Source organism: Eurypyga helias, unplaced genomic scaffold (genome assembly GCF_000690775.1).
Source record: "Eurypyga helias isolate BGI_N326 unplaced genomic scaffold, ASM69077v1 scaffold15144, whole genome shotgun sequence".
NCBI classification, from domain to species: domain Eukaryota; kingdom Metazoa; phylum Chordata; class Aves; order Eurypygiformes; family Eurypygidae; genus Eurypyga; species Eurypyga helias.
In genome coordinates this window covers 1-23552 of record NW_010244477.1, presented here as the reverse complement: position 1 = coordinate 23552, position 23552 = coordinate 1, and the positions used below count along the sequence as shown (strand labels likewise).

Sequence of the window (23552 nt, the reverse complement as noted above, 5' to 3'; positions counted from 1 at the left end):
GCAGAAACAGATGCCAATGTAACTAGGAGCAGGGAGAGACACTTCCTGACCCTGATACAGACACTGGGAGTGGAAGAGATGGCTGTTTTCAGCAATGAAGCTACAGAGCTCAGCGAATCTTGACTTGGTCAACAACCGGACTTGGGTAATAAATTTCTCATCCTTGTGGAAACAGCACTGCAAAATTCCAAGCTATCTACCTGAGCCAGGAAAAAAAAGAGGTGATATTTAAGCCATTAATACCCAGGCTCATTAAACGTATAGGAGGGGAGAAGCAGCTGCCCTTTATTTCCAGAAGTGTGTAATGAGGCTGTGAGAGGCTACGGCAGAGACCAGGTGTACGGTAAGATGAATGGGTCCTTTAATGAGACATGGGGCTGTAATAGAGCAGTGAGCAGGGTTTGTTCAAATCTCAGCTTGCGGAAACCTGGGAAATGTCGCTGTGAGGGTTTAAGCACTTACCTCCTTGGAAAATCCACTCCACAGGATCTTGTTTTCATTGATGAAGAGCCTCTCCCCTTTCTTGGCATAAACGTTGTAGTGCCCAACCTCCTCAAAGACAACGGAGCCATCCTCCGGAGAGAGATGCCAATTGATTATTGAGTAATTCCCTACCAGGTCCCCAAACTCATCAAAATCCACTTGCTCCCCCATGTTATTGGTGAAATTTAAGTGGCGCAGATGCTTGAGAACCTAGAGGAAGAGAGAGAGAGACCGTGAACGCCTGTGTGTCACAACCCTAACGCAGCACACACCTACTATGGAGGCAAAACTGGAAATAATTACTAATAATCACTTTACTACAGTCCTTAATCTCTTAGGAATCACTTATCGCAGTAGTAGCAGGCTCGCTGTCATAGACATCAAGTGCACACACACAAACCTCGTAGACAGCGCAAGGTACGGCCCTCGGGGTGGACAGCACCCATCCAAAGTGGGTAAGCACCCACTTTGCTTACCAGCCGCTACCCCACCAGCCTTGCAGCATTCCTCAGCCCTTCCCCACCCCCCCTGCAAGCCCACAGCTCTCCCGCAGGGGCGGAGAAGCGGCAGCAGCCACCCAGGCATCCCGCTGCTCCCGCAAGCCCTCTGCGGTTGGCACCGCTCATCTCTGAATGCTCCATCGCTCAGAGACAGGAATGCTCGAGGAACAACTCAAACCTGACTTTTGATCGGAAAACCCCCGAGCCCAGTGGACCTCAGTAAAAAACGGACGAGTCAAGCTCGTACGCCACACGGCAGGGCTGGAGACCTCGTAACGCTTTTTTGTTGGCTCCCGTCTCCTGGTTGCATAGTTCCAAGTAATCACATTCTGCCTGTCCCCGCGTGTTGACTCCTGTAATCTTCACCTCACGCCTTAAACTGTCATACGCTGTGGACCAGAGCGGTTAATCCCAGGGGCAGCTGCAGTTGGAAAATTCCCGCCGCAGGAAGCCTGGCAGGTAGCCCAATGAAACCGCAGCATGAAAGAAAGATGGTACTGGCAGCTGTCATGCAAGTCACCCCCCATCCTGTTTTTCTTCAGAAGTTAGTTGGTGGTCTATGCACTTATCCGATTTCCCCCTGCCCCCTCTCCCCCCTTTATCAGTGTCTCTGTAGAGCGCATCTACAGACAGCTGAGGTGATGCTGAGGGCATGCTGGCTGTCAGCTGCCCCCCAGCACCGCGGCATCGTTGCTGTGGTTGTAACGCCTGTGACAGCCTGCAGGCCCAGTCCTCCCTCTGGATGGCAAAATCCTGGATGGCACAAATCCTGGATGGCAAGATGTGAGAAAAAAACAAACCGAAATCAGTTTGTCGGGGCAGGCAGAGCCCTCCTCACCCCACCGACACAGAACAGACCGTATTGTTTTGATGGAGCCTTTTCAACCTGGAAGCGCAGGCACCGGCGAACAGAATCACTTCATTAATTTCTGTCGGTTTTGCTAAAATGTCTCATCTTTCTGTTTCCCTTTAGGATCGTCCTATCTCAAGCTAAAAATCCCTGGAGCTACAGTCACCCTCCTCTCACTGCCAATATCAATGCCAGCCCGAGAGAGTCGGGAAAACTCACGCTAGTACGACGCAGGACGCGGCTGGCGATACCTTTTCGGCTTTGCATGATGCTGATGGGAGTACATCACCATATTGCCACAGTACCCAGTCTTTGAATAATGGTGAGATGGCAGAGGAAGGGGTTTTTCGGCCTTCCTCATCCCTGCTGGCCCTTCTCTGCTCTCCCGCAGGGTGTGCAGCTGCAGCGATCTCCCCAAAGAGCTGGGACCTGCCCCTACCAGACCTCTGATGGACACGGCACAAGAAGGTGGTCTGCCCCGGCCCTCTGCTGTGGGGAGCTGAGGCACTGCCTGCAGTGGGGACGACAAGAGTGCTCCCCTCTCCTCCACCTCATCCCCGAGGGGCACCCAGGAAGATGCTACTTGCCCAGTCCCAGCGGGGAACGGAGCGAGAAGGGGGGCAAAGACGGCTCTGGGGTTAGAACGGGTGGACGCAGGGTCTGCCGGTGCACAGGGGTGTCTGTACTATCGACGTGCTTTGGCCTCGCCCGCAGTGGGGCTGCAATCCTGGAGGTGTTAGCAGGACCCTCGCCCGTCAGCGGTGTGGGTCCTGAGCGGTGAAACTGGATTTCCCTGTGGGCTCCAGCACCTACCGCCGGGTGACACCTGCAGCTCTGACGCCCAGATCAGATCTGAGTCAGGGAGCTGAATGCCATGTCTGTCCTCCCTCCGACTCCCTGCCGTGCTCAACAACGCTAGGATGTGCTGGCTGGACATCGCTGCTGGGTTGGCTGTTACCTGCACGGACAGGAGGCGCAGACCTCGCGCTGCTTTGGATGGCAGGTATTACACCCCTTAGGAGACAATCTTCAAGGGCTGCACTGAAGATCCTCCAGTTCCAGTCCTGCCTCTCCTGGCCAGCTGCAGGGGCAGGAGGCTGGCTGGTCTTCCCGACAGCGAGATGAACAGTGGAGAAACTTCTGCAATCCCTGGATGCTTTGTTGTTGTTGTTGTTGAACTCTCTAACATTCCTCTCCAGGAGTCTATTCCTTTGCCTGATCTCCTGACATTAGGCTTCTCATAAAGTAATACCCCTGGCTACTGGTGTTCTTCCGTAGGACTGGTTTAGCAGCTCGTTTCCTTTGGTCAAACACACACTACACCTGAGGAGTCAGGTTATAAACCAAGTTGTGCTTGTTCAGCCTGGAGAAGAGAAGGCTCCGGGGAGACCTTATAGCACCTTCCAGTGCCTGAAGGGGCTACAAGGAAGCTGGGGGGGACTTTTTACAAGGGCCTGTAGTGACAGGACAAGGGGTAACGGGCTTAAATTGAAAGTGGGGAGGGTTAGATTGGATATCAGGAAGAAGTTCTTCCTGGAGAGGGTGGGGAGGCACTGGGACAGGTTGCCCAGAGAAGCTGTGGATGCCTCATCCCTGGAAGTGTCCAAGACCAGGCTGGATGAAGCTTGGAGCAACCTGGTCTAGTGGAAGGTGTCCCTGCCCATGGCAGGGGGGTTGGAACTGGATGGGCTTTAAGGGCCCTTCCCCCCCAAACCATTCTATGATTCTATGATATCTCTATCTGGCAGGTAAATATTCACATCAAAGCACTGACCTGCACTTAATGATGTCTTTCCCCTGGCACAGGATAGCAGCTCCTATCAGGAGCGGGAGGGCTCAGGTGTATCAATTCATGAAGGAAAAACACATGGCCTACTTAAAATTCCAAACGGAGGGGCAACACAGGGACAACAGGAGTAACAAAACCTGGTTTTGCTTTGCAGTATGTACCAAAGTTTGCCTTAAAGTCTAAACTTCTGAGGGGCAGCGTTGTGAAATAGTAACTGAACGGCTGTGAGGACATGCCCCTGCTTCAGACGGTAAGAAAATCCCAGTATGACGCCTGTGTATCACACAACAAGCTTTGCGCTCCACAGGATGAAAATACGGTTTAAAGGGCCGAGGATAATACAAGCACTAAACTTTAACAGAGGAAGTTGTAGGCTCTGAATAACTACAGCACCCTTTCATAGGCACCAGTCTGTCAATGATTAGCTAAAGGTTTAACAGCTAAAAATGTGTCACTGTGTTTTGTAACTAAAGATAGAAACGTGAATGCCCAGGACTCGATCCACAGAGACTTAAAAGACCCTGCTTCAGCGAGGGCAAGAGCATGTGTCAGGGGTGCGTGTATCGTATCCCGGAACCAAGAGTTTACGAAAAAAGCGTTGACCTCGTGGCTTGAACACCCCGTCAGCGGCTGGTGGAAGCCGGCGGGGAGGGCACTGTGTGAGCTGCTGTCTTCAGACATTTCTTTCCATAATTTTTCCTTCTTTTTTCCTCCCTCTGTCACAGGCTTCATGCTGAATTACAGTGCCTTTTAATTAAAAAACCTGTTATCAGAAGGGATTTGTGTTTCTTTCCATAATTTTTCCTTCTTTCTTCCTCCCTCTGTCACAGGCTTCACGCTGAATTACAGTGCTTTTTAATTAAAACACCTATTATCAGAAGGGACCTGCAAGCTGCTCTCCACTTCACCCTCCCATTATTCCTGGTAAGGCCATTCCCGGCCACGTAACACCTCATGCTTTATTCAGGCTGGATGTTCCGAGTAACGTGGTTTCCACTCTTACGCAAGGATCATAAAAACATAAATACCGTGGTATTAGGTCAGACCAGCAGCCCGTCTCCCTAGGACCTGTTTCCGACTGTGGCCAACAGCAAGCGCAAGAGCAGAAGGGGAGGTGGCACTTTCCAAGAATATTCTCACACATTTTGCAGCTCAGTGACTTCCCAGGCCAAAGGTCTTTGTACTTGATAACCTGCAGTGGGTTTTTCTTCCATGACGTTGCACATTTGTGCTCTGCACCCGTGCAGACTTTTCACACCCACAGTCTCCTACAGCAAGGAGTCTACTTTTTATGAGAAAAGCACCTTTATTTGCCTGTTGGAACAGAGCAGCTACTAATCTCTGTTGATGCCACTTGTGATAATGCTGGAAAAGGCAAAGAACTGTCACTTGCTAGTCTTGGGATTTTAAAAACCCTTGGCCATCTCTTTCCCAGGCTGATGAGCCGTGTCTGACTTTGCTGCTTCTTGTACAGAAGCTGTTCCATTGACCCTTTGCCAACCTTTCCCACTCTCTGTCATCAATTCTGAGACCAGCACATGACGCTGAAGTGAGATGCACCAAGGGTTGAGGAACTGCCCCCAGGGCACTCTGTTTACCTCTCTGTCCCTTTTCCCAGATTGGCTATTCCTAACAGTGCATTTGCTGCTTTGATTACTACTCAGCCAGAGCTGAGGAGTCCACCTAAGGCCCTGCTCAAGCCTGAAGTCCTCATTTGTGATTAGTCCAAAGCGACAATTTATTTTTATCTTCTGCTGGCTATCTTTCAACCAACAGTCTACCCATGCAAGGCCCGAATTTGGTGAGAGACTGCCAGAAGCCTTTTAGAAGCCTGAGCATACTCGATGAATAGGAGCTGCCTAATCCACATACATCCCAGTGCCTTCAAAGAACTTCAGGAGGTCTGTGAGGTAGGGCTTCTCTTCACAAAAGTCACGGTGTCTCCTCCATCTATTCCATTTTTCCCTCCTTTTATCATGGTTTCTAATAGTGGGATCAGTCAGGCTTTGCTAGTTCCTTGGATCTCCTCTAGAACCCTTTTAGAAAACTGATGTCACTTCTGTCACCTTTCTAGGGCTCAGGGCTAGTGAGGGGTTGGTAACCGTAGCCACCACTTCAGCTGCTTCACCTGTGAGTTCTGGCAGAGCACTGAAGTACTAAGGCTCATTTTGCTCTTGTGTCCCATAGTTTCTTCTACAGTCACTTCAGTATCAGACAGATCCCCTACAAGCTCCTCAAAAATGAACAAACTCAGGAACCTCCTCAGATTTGTCCATAAACCTTTATTCTGTCGTGGCCTTACCTCGCCTTTCAAAGGGATCATCTATGGCCCAACAGACATTCCTACTGCTGAGCTGTTCAGGAAAGGATTGATGAGCTTTTACCCTATTTACAGCCTGCTCCTCATTCTGGTTTTTGGTCTGCCTTATTTTATTTTTACATTTAACCTGCCAGAGTTTATGATCCTTCCAACTGTATTCACTGGACACGACTCAGCTAATTGAAGGATGCTGTGTCGCTTTCATTAAACACCACTTAACACCTTTGTTTTGCCTTGCCAGCTTCCTGATCCTCTCTCCACCATTTCTTCATCTGCAGTAGACACTTGTCACTTAGAGTCAGCGGCAGGAAAAAAAAAAACCACCCACTTAAATTGTAAGTCTTGTCAGGCATCAGAAAATTGTGTGAATGTCCCAAACTGAACTTTTCTGCTCTGAAGCACAAGCCTGCTGCTTGCTAGCTGCAAGCAATATGTACTGGTTGTATATTCTGAGAGCAGCTGGATTAAACAAAAGTGAGGAAAGTGAGTGAGACACGAAGCAGGTTAAAAGCTCTGTCTTGTTAATTCTTAAACATCAGATCAGTACATCCAGGTCTACTACGGGTTGTCCTTTACTCCCTCTCCCACCTGCAACAGGTCCTTAACTAGTTTCCATATACCAGCAAGGATTTAATACCCTTGTCTTCCTTCTGCAGTTCCTTTCTAACACGTTTTCTCACTAGGCCAAATGGTCCCGCAAGGGAACCGAACCTGGGCACGTTACAAGTGTCCCACAAAAGCCAAATGGTTCTCCCTCCGAACAGGCAGTTGCAAGAACCCTCTCTTGACAGTTCACACACATTTTCCCACGCTGAGTCATCATTTCCATCTACCTAGCTATATCCAGGCCTGTAAAACAGTTCTGGACCGACGGGTATCAAATGTTTTCCTCCTTGCTTTGGTAGGGTGCCCATCCTGAGAGCGGCGAACAGTTCTACTTCATGGCTCAGTGTGAAGATGAAGAGCTGGTGACTGTACTGAAGACAGCAAGTCCGTGAATTGCTGAGGGTCCATTCTCCCCTGTTGTTTCGGATTCTTAGTCAAGCACCCGGAGAAGACATTTCCATAATGCTGTAATAGGCTGAAGAGAGCTCAGCTGTCCCATTAGCCTGGTGGTCATGGCATATGGGATTTGGCTCCTGCCAGTGGTCAGGTATCAGGAGGAAATATGCCCATGACACTTCTGAAAGAGGCACTTGTAAAATATTTCAATGGAAATGTTCCCTGAAGCAATAGTGGATTTTTTATTTTCCTCTTTCATTTCCATCTATCCACATATCGATCTTTATTTACATTCTAAAAAAGCTCTATTTTTTTACTGTCTATATCCAGGTTTAATTCCTGCTCCATTCTCTGCTTTGAATTGTCTTCTTCTTACTGTGTTTTTATGTGGGACCGAGCCTTGGGCTCTCCCAAAGGCAATGCTGTTATCACAATATCAAGCAGTTCCGATAATGGACCTCGCGGGCAGGAGGGTGCTGGCCGTAGCCCCTTGAGTCAGCAATACCTGTTCCCAAAGCCTGAGGAGGGGGAAGATAAATTGCATCCAACTCTTCTGCCCAAAGCGTTCTTCTTGCCAGCAAGAGCTGAACTCTCCTCACCCCGCTGTAATCTCTTCTCCTCATCTGCTGCTCATTGTGGACTGATGGCGACAACAAGCAGGGCTGATGTGTTGGGTTTTTTTAGCCAAGATATGCAAACAGCACCAATCTTGCCTTTTTCTGGGGGCGATTCAGAAGGTGACTGTTCTTCAGACAGTGGAGGATGTGATTTATTCCCAGGCTACGCCTGCGACATTCCACCTAAGCTGGTTTCCACTGGTTTTCTGCTCTAAGAAGTGACTGTTAATACTGTTTATTCCTGTAAGGGTAACCCAGGTGGAGATGTGGAAAGAGACCCAGGAACAGAGCTCACAACACAATGGGATGTCCTTCTGTTACGCGTGTCCAGCCCCATGAACAAGCAGCACCTGGTCCATAGTTGGGATACTGGGCATTTCAGGCTAAAATAATGACTAGTCGTCACTTACTGCACAAGGACTGGGCTGCACTCCAGGATTGAAACTATGGGGTTGGTAACAGTGCAGATGAACAAACTCTGGCAGAAGGGCTGGTCTCAAAGAGTTGAAGAGAGAGAACGCTGACAGCCAGCCAGAGGCTCATCGACAATTCTGCAAAGGAATTCTGGCCAAAGAGGGTCCGGTGAAATGCTGGATCTGCCAGTGACTTGAAAAACAGGGTGAAAGAAAGAGCTCAGTTCAAGACCCTAGAACAGCTGTACAAAGGCTGAGAATAACTCAAGAACATTCCAAATCGTTACGCTTTGATAAGAACAGAATGACGTCCTCGTAAAGCTGGGTAGGTCAATGGACAGCGCAACCGAGGGCTAGACGTGTACGAAAACCACAGCGTGCCCTAGGTTAGAAGTAGTAATTTAAGCTATTCATAATCTTTATTGGAAACTAAATTAACTAACCGTTCAAGACAAAGACCTGCTCATTACTGTAGGCAGCTCAGTAAAAACACCTTGTGCATTATGCAGTTGAGAAAGCCAACAAAATAGTAGGATATTAAAGTAAAAAAGAAAATGACACTGAAAATAAGGTGCCACTATGCACACGATAGTACAGTTTTCCTCTGGAAAAATGCAGCTAGTTCTAGTCACCTGGTCAGAAAAGAAAAATAAAATTGAAGGAAGGTTAGAGAGGTCCAGAGGTGGTGATGACAGTTCTTAGGCAGCCGGTCTGACTTCCATTTGAGGAGAAATGGAAGGGTGGGATTATTTAACTGTTTATGACACTTGCAGTGATTTGTGGGAAAGAGGTGACAGATTCTCACACAAGCAGAGACCCCCCCGAAGCCAACGGGCTTTATTCACGTCTCCAGAGAAGTACAGGACATCGAGCTGCCATGACAAGACGTGCTGATTGGTGTATTTCAACTGGTAATTGGTTTGGTTCTGCTTCCATCATGGATATGAGATCCCTAGGCAGCTGAGGGATGGATCTCCCCCTCTTCCACTGAGCAGTGCCCTGTGCTCGAGGATGGGCAGCAGGGGCGCTGACGTGGGTGCCCATCTGTGCATTTTGTTTACTCTTTGTGAGAGAGGAGTAAGCCCTGCAACGGAAACTTGTGGAATCTGGGAGAGGAACTCAGGTGGACGGTGTTGGAAACACCTCGCTGCTCAGTGGAGGCAGCAAGTGCTTCCTTTGTTTCACGCGAGGCTGTGAGTACTCAGCCTGCTCGCAAAGCTATGAAGCCCAGAGATCCCTAAGACAAGGACCCGTTGGACTGCTCGCAGTCGGCCTTGATGGGTTAGTTTACGTGGTTTTCAAGCCAGCAACCAAGGGACGCTGCTTTGCCGATTCAGAGCTGCAGCAGCTTTGACACTTTCTTGACAGTTAAAGGTGACAACAGTAGGAGCAAGTCACTGAAACCAAAATGTCAATTTTTGGCACGCATTTCAAAATGGGACTTGAGATAAACCAGGAGTAATCTGATTTAGGGCCAGGTTTACTACAGTACAACTGTTTACAGAGATATCCAGAAAGAACCCAAAGGCACAAACCTACTGGATTTCATAGCAGAGGCTGCACAAGGCAGGTCTAACCGCGGTAGTTCAGAAAATCCCATTAGGTACTTCCTGCTGCTTTCAGATGTCTGAATGCCACTATAAGACTGGGTCTAAAATACTTCAGGAAGACCTGTCTGCCGAGTCACCGAGGTTCCCAAAGGAGTGAAGAAACGATCTTACAGCATTTTGCCATCGCACGGCGGGTGTTCCAGACTGATTCAACTATCACTTAGGAGGTCACAGGACACGGTAAGGATGGGACCAGGATATTTTGTTTCCTGAATGTCTTTCAAAACTCATGCTGGCCACGCGCACACCTGCTGTTCTAAGTGAGCTTGCCTGTAGATTCCAAGCCTCGAGCTCGTACTGCCTAATGCAAACCTAACAGCACGTAGCTTAAGCACGCTGTGACAAAGGATAATGATCTTGCTACGTGCAACATGACTGGAAAATATAGGAAAATAAGTTTTCATGTGTTTGGCCTTGACTGGATCCACATGATACATGAGGAAATAAACAGAGTCAAAAACATCCTCTGCATACATCTCAACCACAGGATTTTCTGAAAACACAGATTTACACAGGAAAGCACCATGTGAAATCCAGTCAGCTGAAATTCTGTGCAAACATGTTTTTTAAAGTCAGACTTAAAAATGTGACCTTCAAGGTCACAGTTCCATTTTTAACTGATTTTTTAAATTATTTTTTTTAATGGGAAACAATTTTGAGCCTGTCAAAAGGCTTGTTTGGACAGCGTTGTTTCAATTAACTGCAATTAGTGAGTTCAACTAACTCCAGGGGAGAAGAGAGATGACACAAGAGCTTTTCTGCTCTAACATTTTTTTCCTTTTTCCATTTTAAACTAAGATCTGGCTGTACAATGGTAACTCGATACATCTGCATTGCCTAAAGCACGACACTGTACTGTTGGTTCCCTAGAGCCCAGAAGAATCCTTCCTAGGATTCTTCCAGAGTACCTTCAGGAGTGAAGGCAGCTGGAGTGGCCTCGGACCCAGTGGAGAAAAATGGCTGGGAGTGACAGCTTACAAATACTGGGAGCATTAACGCAGTTCCCAGTGATCAGGACAAAAACCACGGTAGCGAAATGAAAAACAGTATCTGTGGAGAATCCCTAGACGTGGAATATAATGCTATACACAACCAAGCCGGCTCCTGACTAGTCTCTGCCCCAGCGATGCACAAGCACAGGCCAGCAATGACCAAGGTTTCTGTATCCAACAGAATGGAGAAAATCCATGGACAAGCTAGAAGAAAGGACTGAATGCCTGTACCGCATGCACGATAAACCTGTTATCAATTCAGAGATTTGGGCTGTGTTCATTAAAAGCTCATTAATTAAGGGACAATGATACGTTGCTATCCCCATCATACAAATAAAGCTCAAACAGAAGCATTCCTTAGGGTGGGCTCTCAGAGCACTAATCCCACACGGACCATTCAAACGGGGCTGTGAAACACAAGTATGATATTAATGTAAAGCAGAACATAAAAAACCCTAGAGGACAAAGAGGGGGAAAAAAAATCATCAGGCAACACATTAAAAGATTTCTTGAATGTATTAAAATTGAAAGGTGTCATGTACGCCAGACCCTCATGGCACAGGGCTGTGAGAGACAGCTGAAGAGGATGGAAAGCTAAAGAGACAGCTGAGGAGGAGCAGGAAAGCTAAATGAATGACATGTTATTGCCCTTGCTATCAGAAAACAACTCTGGACGTTTTTATCCCAAGGGCACTTGTTTTGGAACCCTAGTGTGACGTTAACGGAGGTAGAAGGTCCCTAAAAAGAGATGAGAGAACAGCCCCAGCAGCTTAAATTGGATCTAAACTGCTGACAGAACCAGACAGCTCATCAGAGCACTCCACAAGCAATAAAAAGAGCACCAATACGGGAGGTTTATGAGACACAAAGAAAAATGCCACGGGCTTTGAATGACAATGCTATCTACTACCATTCCACAGCAACCCCAGTGCACCTTTCTGGTACACATACGCGTATAATGCGCTCCCAACGGCCTGCCTGAAGCTTCCCTACGTGTCAGCCTGTGCAGGACGTGAATCGGAGCTAACCCCTCTTTACAGAGCCTTGTACTTCTGCTCAGTGGACCGCTCCCGAGTCAGCCTCTGATGGGCTGCAACTGCTGCCAAGCAAAGACGGTATCGTAAAGGGCAGAGGGATGTCCTCTGTAACGAAAGGCTGCTTAGCCTGACATCAATCCCAGGAAAAACAATGGGAAAAGAAGAGTTTCGGGTCCAGGATCAATTAGTACAAAATTACAGGACAGAAATGTAATCGCTTCCAGCCAATAAGGCCTTGAGGAATACAGATCTTAACTCCAAGTTTGGTTGACAAACATACCCCTTTACAAGCGAAATATCTCAGCGTTACACGTCCTGTAAAGCATCCATCCACAGATCAAGAAGTGCCCAACAGATATGCCAAACCAACTATTGACAGAGGGAGATGATGAGTTCATTAGGAATCCCTCCAGCCTCAGTAAGCAGCTCGCAGCTACCCAGCATGTCCATCAATGCTCTGGCAGCAAATAGGGCAGCGCTGCTGGGAACACGCGCAGAAAATACATGGATTAACGTAATGGTAAATCACAATCAAGGCAAAGGATTCCCTTAGAGTTCTCACATCGGTGTTAATACAGTGAAATTCAGACTTATGCATCAAGGCGTAACAAATTCCAGCCACGGGCACGGAAAGGGTACCACATCCCGCAAAGTATTACCGGCAATGTCATGCGACCTTTCCATGCAGCTAATGAAACTTGTGCACATCCAAATGAGGAGATAATAAGAGTATGTAAATGTGGGATTTTTATCACTGTCTGGCTGTGCTGAGGCTGTTAGAGCAACACTGAATATATGCCAGAAAGAAGGATGAGTAAGTGGACACGATACAGAAATAAAGCAGAAAACTAATCATATGACTAAAACCCACTTTGTTTAAATTACCAAGATAAGACCGAGGAATAATTTGATCAATGTGCATAAATACCATATTGAGAAAAATGATAAGTACTTCATCTGGACTTTTAAATCTAATAAAGCAAGGCCAAGTAAGGACCAATGAAACTAAAGGTCAGTTAGATCCCAACTAGAAATAAGGCACCATCTGCGACAAGAGAAGTGACCTGCCATGGCTCATACTAATAAAAAAAGTCTGCTAGTCAGCGTGTCTTTGAGGAAAACAAATCCTTCTTGCTAAACACAAGTTTGACTGGCAAGCACAGCCCTTTAGAAGTGAAAAACCTGGGCTTTACATCCGATGTGAAGCATCCCTTTGAGGGATCAAGACTCTTTTCCTGGATGTGGCGTACATTTACACAGTTTATCATACAGAGGGGTTCAAGCTGCGTGATCCCTTGTAAAGTGATCCCATTTGAACATTTTTTACGTTCCTATTAAGGTTTTGTTGAGAGAGGTGGTCTCTGGACAGACAGAGGCAATGGTACAGGTACAGTGAGAGCTAATCTTCAGAGCTGTTGGCTGGTATTTTGTACTGCACTCTGTATGCTGCTGTCTTTACTTAGAGCCATGATAGGAAAGAATCATCATGGTCTAGACTTGATGCCATAGTTGCTTTGTTTTTCTCTTGTAACAAAGACAAGATGAAGAAATCCATTGGGTACGATGGCCCAGGCTGCTGTGTGTACTAACAGTGAAGAATCATGGAATCATAGAATCATGGAATGGTTTGGGTTGGAAGGGACCTCAAAGACCATCCAGTTCCAACCCCCCTGCCATGGGCAGGGACACCTTCCACTAGACCAGGTTGCTCCAAGCCTCATCCAGCCTGGCCTTGGACACTTCCAGGGATGTCCACTGGCAGAAGTCCTGACCGAGTAAATGAGGTTTTAATGCTCTAGGGATGTCATCATACTGCACAATAACTGTTCTGAGAAGAACCTGAAAGCCTAAGGTTGGGGTCTTTTTATAAATTTAAGTCTAAATTTAATTCTAAATAAGATATAATGAATTGTCCAGTTATTAAAGTGAATAATAGAGCCAACAGTTATCCTAAAAGCTCAGTGTGTTCAAGTAGCGTGATTCACACAGAATGTCTACCATAATCAAAATCTGACTGAAATGCCTTTTCTGGGAGGTGTTTCATGCTGTCTCTACCCAGCTGTGCAGAGAACGAGTCTGTCTACGTGCCTCTCTGTACCCATTTGCTGCCACTTTCTCTAACAGCCCTTTGCGGATCAGTCTCTTCAAAGTCTCAACAAGGTCTGAAACTGCATCCTGCACAGGCGCCTGCTGATAGCGATTTGAAGAACCGTGCCTGTCTGCAGGCCAGCAGGAAGTCACGGCTTCCTGCTGTAACTTCTTTCTTATTTGGAACCATCCGATTAGTTACTTCAGTGCTCGAGCAAGTTGCCCCTCTCTGTCAGACTGACAACCGACCGACAGCGCATCCTGGGCTTCACCTCTTTTAACAAGACAGTGGTCATTCGTCCAACCTGAATTCTGTGGTTATTTATAATCTGTTCAAGAACAACTGTCCATTTAAACAAAAATGGGAGGGAAAAAAAAAAGTCCTAAGGTTCACGGTATTCACACTGGGTTGACTGAACTCACAGAGCCATTCAGGACATTCAAAGTGGGCATCTGTCACAGGTCCCCTCAGTGGTCAGCTAAAGCCCCGGTGGAGTCACTCCGTGTTTGGGAACGTTCCGCTTGGCTACTTGCTTAAAACTGGATTTTCCCATTTCCTTTACCAATATAAGTCTCAGTTAACAAAGAAATCTCTTCTCAAGGCTTTGATTTCTACACTTCTAAATAACTTCTGTGTAATTCCTCCCAGAGACACAGGTAGAAGTCCTTTCTGAGCTAAGTATTGCTTCTGCTCCAGTGGGGAGATCGCTCTTTTAATTCTACAAGGCAAAAGGGTCCTTTGTATGCCATAATAGGTAGCTTGCTCTCTTTCCTCCAAACTTCACCCACTGTGTGGAGCAACACCAGTCCTTCATAATGCCCAAAGCGAACTTAAACTACGTGGCTGGTTAGTAAAGCTTCTGTGAAGACGTCCGACCGTCCAAAAAGAAAGGAAGTAACAAACTGCTGATTATCATGCCTTTGATGTTAGCTTCAACCCTACCCTGGGATAAATGGAAATCAGCCAAGTCAGAGGAATGATTCATCAAACTGAATTTTTTATAAATCCACTTGTTTCCTCACCTCACTTTCTGAGTGCCTTTAGGGGGTTCTCAAGGACCCATGTCCCCAGCTCCATTTGCGAGTAGCATCAGGGAAGATCAGTCCTAGAAGAAACTTCATGGCTGTTTGCGTAAAAAAGATGCGCTGTGTCTCAGTAAAAGATACCGATGCCTTGGTAATTCAAGATCACTGTTATCTGGAGTCGCTACAGAGAGATGCGTGTCTCACAGAGCCTTCCCTAAAATTCCCAGGTCCAATACCGGCAGAAAAACTGACTCCCCCAAGCGACAAAGGTAAAAATGAGCTTCATAAATATTAGAAAATGCTTCTTTTCGAAGACAGCTTTTGTTGCAATGCAGCGTAGAAGTGACTGTATCACACATGACTTTTATGAAAAATTCAACACGTTTGGGGGTAGGCCGGGATACCACATTTTTTCTCCTCGGGCAGCGGGTGCTACCCTGATTGAGAAGAATCTCAGACATTCTCTACCAAGTAATTAATAACCACGACACAGAGGTGGTGGATTTGCTGCATGCAGTTAATTCTCCCTTCTTAGAGCAACCCTGTCGGAGCGACGGCTTCCCTGTGCATTTCCTACTGGTGACGTTACAGACCCGGACCCCCCCCATCAGTGAGGTCCACTTCAGTCTTTCTGTTTTAGTTGCAGAGACACCTAAATAATACTCCACTCATTGTCTGCTCAGTTGAAGAGCTCACAAGTGATGTCAAGTTGTTATCCCCAAACCGGTGAATAAGCCATCACCTGTCATTGCCCTCGTAGGGCAACAGCTGTGTTTGCTCTATCGACCCACGCGTTTCTGTGTGTGCCTCAAACCGTCTGCCTCCCACTTCGGTCTCCCACAGCAAAGGGACACTGGTGAAATGCTTGTTTTCTCTTCACAACAAATATATCTCCCGGGCATTTGTAATGCAGACAAGGGGAGGCTTTGCAGCTGCCTGATATTCCAGCACTTTCCTCTGCCTTCAGTGCAATTCTTCCTGAATGACTGATTTTCACACCAGCCTCAGTTCACACCTGTTCTGATACTGTTTCATTCTCTCTACCACAAGACATCTGTTTTCCGCACACCATCTTAATTGTTCAGACAGGCCTATATAGTTCAAAAGACACAAAATGGATTAGATAAGCCCTTAGGCTCAAAGGTCTGGAGAGATGAATGTCATCTAAGGCATCATTCACGTTTTTAAAGCTGTGCAGAATCAATTTCCAGCCAGCCAGACATACCTAAATGCGAAGTTGGAGAAGGCACCGATCCATTTTTACCTCTTCATAATGCGTATCACCAGCACAGAGGCAGGAACTGTTGGCTGGGAGGTGCACAGGTATAATAAAAGGCTCCAGGTGTTGCTACGGTGAAGCCAATTTGTATTTACTTTTATTCTGTGGAGCAGCATATGGCAGCTTTTTGCGAAGTCTGAGGTCAATCAGATTTTTAGGCGTAGAATAATTGACACGAGCGTGCCTTTAACCCGCTCGTCTTTAGGACAGCACATTTTTCAGCCTGTGCAGCACGCTTTGCCTCCGTGCCTAAAACACCCATCTCGTTTTTCACTCACGAAGCTGCCAAAGGTCACGGCTTCCAGTGTCACCACAACATCAAAACTGTCTGGGAGTCCCCCTGAGGACGCTCTGCTCCGTGACCCTCTTACTGCACACCTTTGCCTTCGCAAGGCCGTAGGAGCTTCTCTTCCCCATTTAATCGCGACGCTTCTGCTGTGAGTCAGAAAGACACTCAATCAGCTGCTTGTTGGCACTCGTCAATAACCCAAATAAATGGCAGAAACAGAGTGAACTACGACTGAGGAAAAGACAGGGTTTTCCTCTTCTCACACAGAAAGAATACAAAGTAATAACTATTTGCTCAGAAGAACAGATTAGGATCCCTTACTAGTTTTTCTCTTATTTTTTGCAGGACCACCCAGTGTTTGAAGTGAGACAGACCCCAGAGAGGCTCCTGTAAATGCCCCAAAGGGTTATAAATCTTTGTTCAGAGGGGAACTGAAAAAAGATCAGATGGACTTGCTGTTAGAAGTGACCATGGGAACAGCCACGTGAGCAGACACCAAGAAAATGAAGGACCTTGAGGGACCTGGGAAATCTTATCAAGGAAGATATTAAGAAAAACGGGCTTCGAAAGCAGACTGTTGGAGCTGCTATGGAGAAACAGGCTGAAGATGCAGGGAATTTTGGCAAAGAGGAAGCATCAGTACAGAAGTCCTAAGCCCATGTCCCACCTCTCGCCCTACCTTCCCATTGCTATTCCATAGCTTATAGGAGAACCTGTATTTGGGGGAGGCCAGTCCATGAACCAGAGCAACAGACAGGATTAGCCCTACCCAGTTCAGTCTCCCAAAACAATCACAGCCCACCAGCCAAAGAGAATGGGCATTGGGCGATCAGAGGGTACGGAGTCCTTTCAGAGGATTCTTTCTGTTGCGCTATTTGCAGTCGTGCACTTTAATCCTTAGCGCTTTGAGTGAAACGTTGCCTTTTCCAAACACGACAGAAATTGCTTACGCATTCTGTTCTGCATTGCCCTGCGCTCTTTCTGTTGCCTAAACAACAGAAGCAATTAATCTGATCTTGATCAACATCGTGCAGGACCCAACCAGGGTGTGCGCAGAGAACACTATATCTGCTCCGTGCAGGCACCGTGGAAAGGCGGACACCTGGATTATCTCCTGCCTGGCAGCAGGGCAGGCTCTTAAATACGACAGCTGCGGGCGCATACGCTGCTCAGAATAAGGGCAGCACAGGCATCCTATTAGAGTCTGTAATTTTCTGTAAAGTACAGAAGTGCACCTTTTCCCATTTTCTGATAGAGAGCTCTGAACCCCGCGGGCAGCTCGGCACGTGGAGCGAGTGTCACAGCTCCTGCCTGGAGGCTGCCCTGCCTCTGCCCGCATTCCCACGCATCCGGCAGCCTGGGAGCTGGGGGGGACCAGTCCCGTCTCGACTGGAGATGCCCGCTGCCAGCTCCAGAGGCGTTCCTTCGAAAGGAAGCGAAACGAGGTTATGGACAGGGTCTGTCACAGACCGCCGACCCGGGTGGAGAAAATGAGTAAGAAGCTTCTTTAGCTATAAATAAGCAGAGAAGAAAGTTGTTAGTATTTGATATTTCAGCTTGGGAGACAGAAATATCCTGTGTTCCTCAGGCTGAACCAGAGCTTTCTTAAAGAGTAGATGGTAAATTCTTAACAGGAGGTTTGCACCCAATTTAACCAACCCCCAGTAATTCTGCACTAGGCTTCCTGCTGCCCAGTCCAAAGGAACTGATCACTGAGGTAAGAATGTGATTTTTATATCCAGCCCCACACAAGCACCCTCCACAAATGACATACACCAGTTCCTCCCAAGAGTTTACACTCCGAGTGCATAAAATCAACAATTAGCAGACGACGAATAAATAATGCGTGTTAACGGGATAACGCCGCCGAAAGGCAACGGAACCTGACGGTCCATAATTAAAGCGTGGAACGCGCCATCCATCCTCCCCAGCCGCCGGCCCTGCTGGCAAGGGCTGCTCTGGACTGGAGTGCAGGCTAACGGAGCCACGAGTTCACTGGGTCCGCCTTGTCGGTCCCACAGGCCACTTGGCCAGCAACCCCCAACACCATTAGCCATCCCAGGCGCCGGGGGTTCCTAACCCTGTCCTCGCTCTCTCAGGTCGCTTCCCATCAAGACAGCCTTGAGCCGACGGTGAGGAGAGGGAGCAGGCACTGACCGCCGGCAGAAGCACTGCGGCCAATGGGATGGAATTTTGGCAGAAAGGTTTTCTTCCGCCTGGGCGTCAGAAAAGCGCTCTCCGCAGATGCTGCGGGATGCGCGGTTGTGAGGCGAACTCAGTGCCCCTGGGGCGGAGGGAAGCTTCCTGAGGGTAATGAGCCGCAGTGCCTGATATGAAGTAGGTGTGCACACAAATCTGGCGTTTACCTGCCATCCGCGTGTTTGATTTTGAAATGAAGTGAAAAAATGCACAAATATCAAATATGCTTGGCAGCCAGCACCACATAATGGCGGTCATTTCAAACACAGCCTGTCCCTTTGTAGCAACCCGTATTCCTACCCAGTCCTGGTACCCCCCCCACATTCTTGATGCCGATTCCCTCCTTTAAGGCAAGTATGCGTACCCAAAACCCTAAGATCAGCAGGATGCTTTACATTTTGATACAGCCATCCTTCAGCACCAGAAATTTTGGCAACGCAGACGTGAGAAGGCAATTCTTCCCAACTGTGGAATCCTCAACAAACACCACATTTTTTGACTTAGCTACAGTACGAATATCCTGCTTTACTTTCCAAACTGACAAGGCATAAAGGAACCAATTAAAAATATAATTATTCTGGATCATTTTTACTGACAGAGTGAAAGCCGAACCTGTGACTTGCTCACTTCTGCCAGTGTGCTCCTGAAAAGCAGAATAGCTTTGAAAGACAGAAACTTCAGAGAGAGCCAGCAACCACAGGATTCCCCTAAACAAGGGTCAAACCTGCACTCATCAGCTCTGGGTAAAGTGGTTTCGGTAAACCCAAATCAGGTACCTAGAGCAATGCAGGTTTTCCACAAATGACAAAGCATTTCCATAAAACACCAAAGCCTTTCCATAAATTCCAAAGCCTTTTACTTTGACCTGAATGATGTTTTTGAGTTGACTGAGGCCAGACAGGAACCAAACTGGAGCTCCCACATGGGAATGCTGACCCATGTGGTCTGGGTTAGACTATCCCAAACAGAGGAAATTACACATGCAAACGGGGATGTGATCGTCCTTTTATTTATCCGTGTTGTTCTGATTTCAGGCATGTTTGGGGCCAAGGTTTCTACGATGACCAGAACGGGGCAAACAGAACTGGCTAGGTATTTGGCATATCTTCATTTTGATAGCCTTACAAGCTAATTCTGTTATTCAGTAGATACTAAACCCACATCCTGAAGAGCACATTGAGTAACACAATCAAACATATGGTAAGTTATGGGAGTCTTCATAAAGGATCAGAAAACAAAATGCCAGAATACCACCCATTTGTCAGTAGGCAGAAGACATTGAATGAGTGGGTAAACCTGATTAAGCTGCTAGTATCATTGTATCAGTTGACAAATAACACTGCCAAATCAAAGCAGCTATCTATTATTTGCCCAACATCCACACGTTATTTTCCTTCATTAATCAACCTGCTTTAGTTTGATCCCATATAAGCTTGAAACCATGGAAAAAAAATACGGCCTGTATGGAAAATTGCTGTGGGATTGCAAAAGACGTAGAGCTTGCCAAAGAAAATGAACTCTAAAAACTGTTTTCCTTGTTCATGTGCTCTCTCCAGGCCCTCTTGTTTATGTAAGGGCTCAATATATGATCAGGTTACCTTGCGTCAGCCAGGCTGTGGTAATTGTCTGTGTGTGCACTTTTGGCCCATAGCAAACGCAAGAAAATTTAACTTCGTTTAAGCCCCTTTCACCGCAGGCAAACCTAACCCAACTTACCTTAGATTCCCTGTGGGGTAGGAGCGTGCACTGCATTTGCATCCAGTGGTACGCTACATCCCAGGAGCCTGACGCTGCGGCTGAGACCCAGGGTTATGCAAGGTGCCCTGAAAGCTCTGGGGCAGCTTGTCTTTTTTTCTACAAGTGTATTGCACGGGCACACAGATGAAGGACTTACCTGCCAGGCCTCAACCTTCTTAATGTCTGCACAGGATCCGTTAGTGAAGAGTCCTTTCCCAGGAGTACAGGTATATATATCCTGCAAGGCATGGGCGATGGAATATACTGCCAAATACACATTATAGGATATCCGCAAGTGTGTGTAGTCCATGTACGGTGTCTCCACGCTGGTGATGTTCTCATCCCCTGTGCACGGAGGTCGGAAGGCAGACGTTCCATTTCCAGCTCCCAGTCCTTCTTCATGGCCCTTGTGGAAGGAAGTTGAAGCTGGAGAATTTTTGGACCCATCGGGGAGATAGCAGTTAAAGGTCTCCTCCCAAAACTCTTTGGCAAAGCCGTTGTTGGTGGACTTCTTGGGATGCACCTTCTGCAGGAACTCACGAAAGCCTGGGATCTGTCCTGCCTTTAGTGCAAACCCAATGGTGCTGCCGATGACGCGGAAGAACTCTGGCATGGCTATCAGGGAAGAGCTGGCCCAGGCCTCGCTTGCTAGCCAGATCTTGCCAGTGATGTTTCGCCTGACGATCTCTTTGATGAGGGGCTCCAGGTCCGGGCCACTGGAGAAAACGACGATCACCCTTGCCGTGGAGTTCTGGATGACCTCCACTACCTGCTGGATCTCCTCCTCATCGGAGTACTGGGAGATGAGCTCACTAAAGTCAATGCAGATGTCTCTCTCCTCTGCTTCCTCCCGAAACTTTTCAATCCCTGGCCGGCCGTAGTCATCGTCAGCCGCAATTGTTCCCACCCAGTTCCAGCGAAAGTACTCGATGATGTCTGCCATCGCCGTGGCCTGATGCTCGTCATTGGGGATTGTGCGGAGGAAGGACTTGAACTGGTTCTTATTGCTCAAGAGACGACTGGATGAGGCGTAGCTGACCTGTGAGAAGACAGTACACAAGCAAAACACACTATGAAGTGAACTGCCCGGGAATAAACTGCCTACATTCATCCAGCATCACTGCCAATCCCTGTAACCTCGGCTGGGATGAAGGGAGAGCTGGGCACCACACTGGCAACCACGTACTCTTAGCCTGCGGTTGCACATGATCCACTCTGAGAGTCTGTGTGTTCTTGTGGCCGTCACCGTCTTACAGAGGCACAAATACAGCAGCTGCTCGGACCTGAGAGACTGGAGCGAGCTCGTGTCCACCTGCAAGGTCAGGGAGCTGAGGGAGAGAGACGCTGACAGTAGCCTGGAGGAATGGCAAAGAGGTGAGCCGTGGGTGGCCTACACTCGCCTCGCTGTACTTACCACCGAATCCAGAAACAAGAAGAATGTGTCTTTTCAATAAACGAGGGCAATGCACATAATTCAGACAAAATGCAGATTTCCTCTGTCCTGAACCAGACACGAGACAGCAGGCTGGTATCGCCGTCCTGGACCTACTGTGGCGAGCACTGTCTGTCTCTCCTTGCCTCTCACCTCTGTCCGCATCCTTAAAGAGGCTCCACCAGGCACGCGATGTGTGTTATACACAATCCCTGCCAGTTGTAGTAAGAAGAATGTAACGTGTACCAGTTGCTCTGACCCTGCGGAGTGTTAAGGCAGTGCTGGTCAATACCACCTTAGCGGTATTTCCTGATCGCTGGCCAGAATCATCAGAGAAGACAGTAGCACTCCATGCTCCATGAGCCACTGTGTTTTACAGTTCATTTTTTAACTGCATGGGATTATATTTCCTTTTCTAGAGCTCTCAAGAAGTATGTTTTTCCTAATCAGAACAAGTGCCATATCCTCTTAAAATATAATTTGGATTTTCTACAAGCAGGAAGAAAACCATAAAACCCAGAAGAGAATAGTTTAAAGATCTGGAGAACTTTTAAAACTCACTTATCTTTGCATTTTGAGATTGGTATCTGAACTCTTTGGGACTGATTCTCACTTTGAAAAAGTCTTCTATAAACAGTTCATTTTGTACAAACTGGAAATTCACAGGAAACTTTAACTCCTCCTTAAACTCTGGCGTTTAATGCTTCTGCAAGAAGAAAGAAAAAGACGTCTCCTACTGCAGTTTCAAGGGCCACAGGAGTAAATTCTCCTTTCACAGAGCTATACTCTCCCCTGGGCAGGCTCCTGCCCAGTGCTACGCTCATCGCCTAAAACTTAGTGCCAGGGGGTACAGGCAAGGTACCCCACTCCCGCGTGCGCTGTAAGGGTACACTGAGGTGAGATACTGAGAAACAGGACTGGAGTCATAACATTCTCAGTTTCTATGTCAACGGAATGAGTAATGAGCCTTACATTAATTGTAAAATACGCCTCCAACTTGTGCTGAAATGCCGGGTCTATTAAGCAAGGATTTGCTAATGGCCCTGCTGTAAATGGCAGCGATAACGTGTATTCTGATGCTGCCCAACCACTCCCAGTTTAAAAGCCTGCTTTCAGTCTCACCCTTAACCAGCTGGCTGAGGTTTCTTTCCAGAACTGAACCTCCTGACACCTACCCCTTTCAGCAAACTCCCGATAAGGCTACTGCCTCGTAGCGCAAACGCCATTTCCCGTTCAAAGGGGACGTCTGAGAACAGCAAACATCTCTTAGGTTCAGTCCAACCCACCAACCTTTCTCAGCTGCCCTTGTTCACCTGGTAATGCGATGGGTAAACGAGCAGTACGCCTTAAAATGCCATCACGGTGTTTGTAACCCGCCACCTCCCAGCGCTACTCTGGGCAGTATCTAGGTAACGCATGCTGTCTTGGCGTAAGCCTTTCTTGCCCTGCTCAGAGACCCAATGTCCGTTTTTTCAGACCCCTGTGAGAGAGTCAGACCGATGACATTAAACAGACAAGATATGTTACTGTGCACCATGCAGACAGGCATCCTTCATTCTCCATTTGTGGTGCGGGTGGGAATTGGAGCCCTGGCTGAAACAGAGATATATCCTCTCAGGACGGACTGAGAGAGCAGTGTGACACAATCTTGTTACGAGGACTCCTATGAGCCCTGGCACCTGTATTCATTTTAGAGGAGGAATTGGAAATATAAATGGCTAAGACCAAGCACTTTTCCCAAAGTTGCTTTCAATGTGGAAATCTAAAATCAAGAGCAGCAACGTTAAGCTGTAATATGCCAGCCTCATCCTTTGTGCGAAGAGCACGTGTTTGTTAAACAGGACGGGAGCATGGATGCTGGCACTGGCCCCAGCAGAGTCATAGAATCA

The 23552-nt window shown here is 47.5% G+C and overlaps 1 protein-coding gene across 1 annotated transcript; it reads right to left on the bottom strand.

Moving 5' to 3' along the window:
* Positions 1–462: 462 nt before the first annotated feature.
* Positions 463–22889, bottom strand: LOC104508227 (extracellular calcium-sensing receptor-like; the record flags this gene model as incomplete). Its single annotated transcript, XM_010149775.1, has 4 exons — positions 22839–22889; positions 21418–21543; positions 20389–21270; positions 463–693 (listed from the first exon to the last, which is right to left on the bottom strand). Coding segments are annotated over exons 1-4 (1290 nt in total), but the record flags the coding sequence as incomplete, so codon positions are not given.
* Between the last annotated feature and the right edge of the window lie 663 nt (positions 22890–23552).